Below are 3,422 nucleotides of genomic sequence, written 5' to 3'. Positions count from 1 at the left end.
CTTAATAATAATACACTTCCTCTCGCTGCTGCAGTTCCTAGTTTGACTTCCACAGTGACAGCCATTCAAGCAGCATCCCACACCTGGATGGCAGCCACGGATGTGAAGGACATGTTCTTCATGGTACCACTGAGTGAGGAGGACAAAGTGCAGTTTGCCTTCACCTGGCCATGTATTCAGTACACCTTTAGTAGCCTTCCACAGGGCTACAAACACAGCCCTACTATTGCACACAGCACATTAGCAGCACTGCTAAATACAATCCAGGTCCCAAAAGATGTTAACATCTATCATTATATTGATGACATCTTGGTGGGGGGCAATGACAAAGAACAAGCAGGCTTGGTAGCCAGAGCTATATGGGAGTTGTTGACTAGCCAAGGGCTAACCATCCCACAAGCTAAATGTCAGGGCCCAAGCCAAGAAGTCAAATGTCTGGGATCATGGTGGATAACAGGTGCAATGTCAGTGCCAGAGGATGCCTTAGAAGCCATTGAAAAGGGCCAACTACCTAACAATAACAAGGAGCTTCAACAGCTACTTGGTACCTTGAGTTACTGGAGGAAGCACATTCCAGGCTTCTCCGTAACTGCCTGTCCCCTTTATGACTTAAAAAACACAAGGTCTGGGACTGGACCCCAAGGCACACTGAGAGCCTAAAAATCCTCAAGGATGAATTGAAAGCCTATCAAAAACTTAGACCTTTGCACCCACAAGATGCCTTAAGGGCTGAATGGGGCTTTTCAGAGCACACCTCATACTGTGGGATATTCCAAAGGGGACCCAAAGACCCTAACAGAGCTCTGCTATTTTCATCAATGGCATTTAAAGAGACAGAAACAAGGTACTCTGAATGGGAGAAAGGACTCCTTTCCCTAACTCGAGCTGTCAAAGAGGCAGAAAAGCTTCACACTACCCAGGACATGGTAGTGCAAGGCCCTTTCCCTCTGCTGAAAGCAATCAGCAATCCTGAAAGGATCTCCCCCACCAGAAGGGATTGCCCAGAAGGCCACTGTAAGAAAATGGTACACCTATGTGGAAGGGATTGCACAGCTCATGCCGTTGAGAGAAGGGCCCACAAAGCTGTGCAAGCTACAGCAGCCTATAAACCCAGACAGAATGTTGTAAGAACAGTATTGCAGCTTATTGGTGTCTCTTCTTTATTCATAGCAGCAAAGCCTGAGGAAATTTATCCCCCAAAGTTGCACCAGTTTGCTTATGTTACAGATGGAGCTTGTACAGAAGATGAAATTCTCAGCATGGAACTGATCATTATGAAGACTCTTAACTGGAACTTAAAACCACTGACAGTTGTATCTCATGGCTAAATATTTACATGCAAGTTACATATTTAAATGAGCTTTATGAGGTATTGCTGCCACAATATCCACAGCAAATGTTTGCACAAATAGCAGAGCTCTTGGATCTATGTGTGTTAGATATCGGATGCTTGGAGTACACGTACGGAGTACTTGCAGCTTCTGCTTTGCATCACTTCTCCTCATCTGAGCTGATGCAGAAAGTTTCAGGCTAGGAACGGTGTGAGATAGAGGAATGTGTAAAGTGGATGGTTCCATTTGCGATGCCTTTAAGGGAAGTAGGAAGCTCCAAACTCAAACACTTTAGAGGTATTGCTCCTGAAGACTTGCACAACATACAGACACACATAACCAGCTTGGATTTGCTGGACAAAGCTCTATGACCTCACTATTATGCCAGCCCTACAAGTCATCTCCTATTCAGGTAGCTCCTGATTTGACCACAGATTCCTATATAACAGGAGTGTGGTTTACAGATGCATCCTCACAAAGGGTAGGATCTAAGTGGCATTATAAAGCCACAGCCCTGGAGATCAGCACAGGCAAGACTGTCACTGAGGAGGGTGATGGCAGTGCACAAGTGAGGGAACTAAGAGCTCTTATGCTGGCAGTAGAGAATGGGGCAGAAACCATATACAGACTCACACTCCACATTCAAAGGTCCCACTGAATGGATTTGCCAGTGGGAAGTGAACCAATGGAGAGTTTCCAGTACTGAAGTGCAGAGAGCTTCCAATTGGCAAAGGCTGTTAGAAATAAGCTGCTCCAGACCCCTTAAGGTGGGCTGGGTAAAAGCACATTCCAGAGGGCAAACACCTGCCGCAATCTGGAATGAAAAGGTAGATTACCTGTGGGTAGCTAAGGTCTGGCGTCCGGAAGATAACAGGATGTACGGAAAGACAGGGGCCCCTCTCCTTAATGCCATAACCAATAATATTTAGCAGTGATGTAAGCAGATGGAAATGATGCATAACTCCACAGTATATAACCCAGCACTGTACACAAATAAACGCCATTTGTTCTCCACCACATCGGCGTGTGTGAGCCGTGGTCACGCGTGGCCAAGAACTGGTCACCATCTCGTTCCTGAACCAGGTCGCTGCTTGCCCCCACAAGGGCAACAAGTGGTGCTGAAACCCGGGAGGACACCTGTGCTCCAGGAACAGCTGTCGGAGCTGCTGGGGAGAAGAAGGGGGGACACCCTCGGGACCCACAAGGAGGATCAAAGCTCTTGTGAAGGTTGTATCTCAATTACATAAACAGTGGTGTATAGATTGTAAGGTTAAGGATTTTACTCTCACCACTGTGAGACTTTTACAAATTGGGGTCATTGACCATTCGGTGGAGATTCTTCACCCAGAGGTGTGGGATAAATGCACTCAGGCATTAGCGGAAGAAACAAAGTCTGCAGGGTGTGCAAAACATTTAAAGGCTTGGGGCAGAGTCGAACAGGCTCTGAAAAAAGCCATAGAGGAGAAGGAAACTTGGAAGGTGGCTAAGGAATATCTGTTAGTCACTCCAAAAGTGGGAATTGGGGGGGTCAAGCAGACTCCAGACCCCCTGGGGGAGAGCGGTCCCGCTGAGACAAAAGATCAGGAGGGAAATGTCCCTCTGCAACCCCCCCCCCCCAAACCTCCAGACCCACTGAAGGAGGAACAGGTGCCAGCAAAGTCCCTCTGGGGTGAGCTGATTCAGGAGGTGAGGAATGTGGTGGTGGGGAGGCATTTGGAAGAGACCTGGACAAAGCCTCCACCTCCGTATGCACCTAAAAATGGTGCTGAGCAGCAAGGTGAAGGGCATGGTGAAGGTGCACACAGCGAGGAGAAAGGGGAGGCAGATGAGTCCAAGTCAGACAATCAGAGTGAAGAGCCAGGGGAAGGACGCACAGACAGGAGCCAAAAAGCCAATCAGAACTCACACAAGGGGGACACCCCACCCCGCAGCAGGTGGAGCGAGCCGGGCAGGGGGACGGCATCCACCGGTAAGAAGAAGGGGTGGAAACAGAGCCTGAGCAAGGGGCGGAGTGGGCAGAGGAGGAGGGAGCCTGCAAACAAAGAAAGAGGGCAGGGTCAGAGTTCAGTGAAAAGCTGCTGATGCCCAGAA

General features: G+C 48.6%; 1 protein-coding gene across 1 annotated transcript; it reads left to right on the top strand.

Annotated features, from left to right (window-relative positions):
- Positions 1 to 1,022: 1,022 nt before the first annotated feature.
- Positions 1,023 to 1,702, top strand: LOC135174395 (G1/S-specific cyclin-E1-like). The gene is given in 2 exon segments (XM_064141673.1): positions 1,023 to 1,316; positions 1,319 to 1,702. Coding segments are annotated over 2 exon segments (678 nt in total).
- Positions 1,703 to 3,422: the final 1,720 nt, after the last annotated feature.

This window comes from Pogoniulus pusillus, unplaced genomic scaffold, assembly GCF_015220805.1.
Source record: "Pogoniulus pusillus isolate bPogPus1 unplaced genomic scaffold, bPogPus1.pri scaffold_63_arrow_ctg1, whole genome shotgun sequence".
Classification (NCBI taxonomy): domain Eukaryota; kingdom Metazoa; phylum Chordata; class Aves; order Piciformes; family Lybiidae; genus Pogoniulus; species Pogoniulus pusillus.
This window is presented reverse-complemented; position numbering and strand designations above follow the sequence as displayed.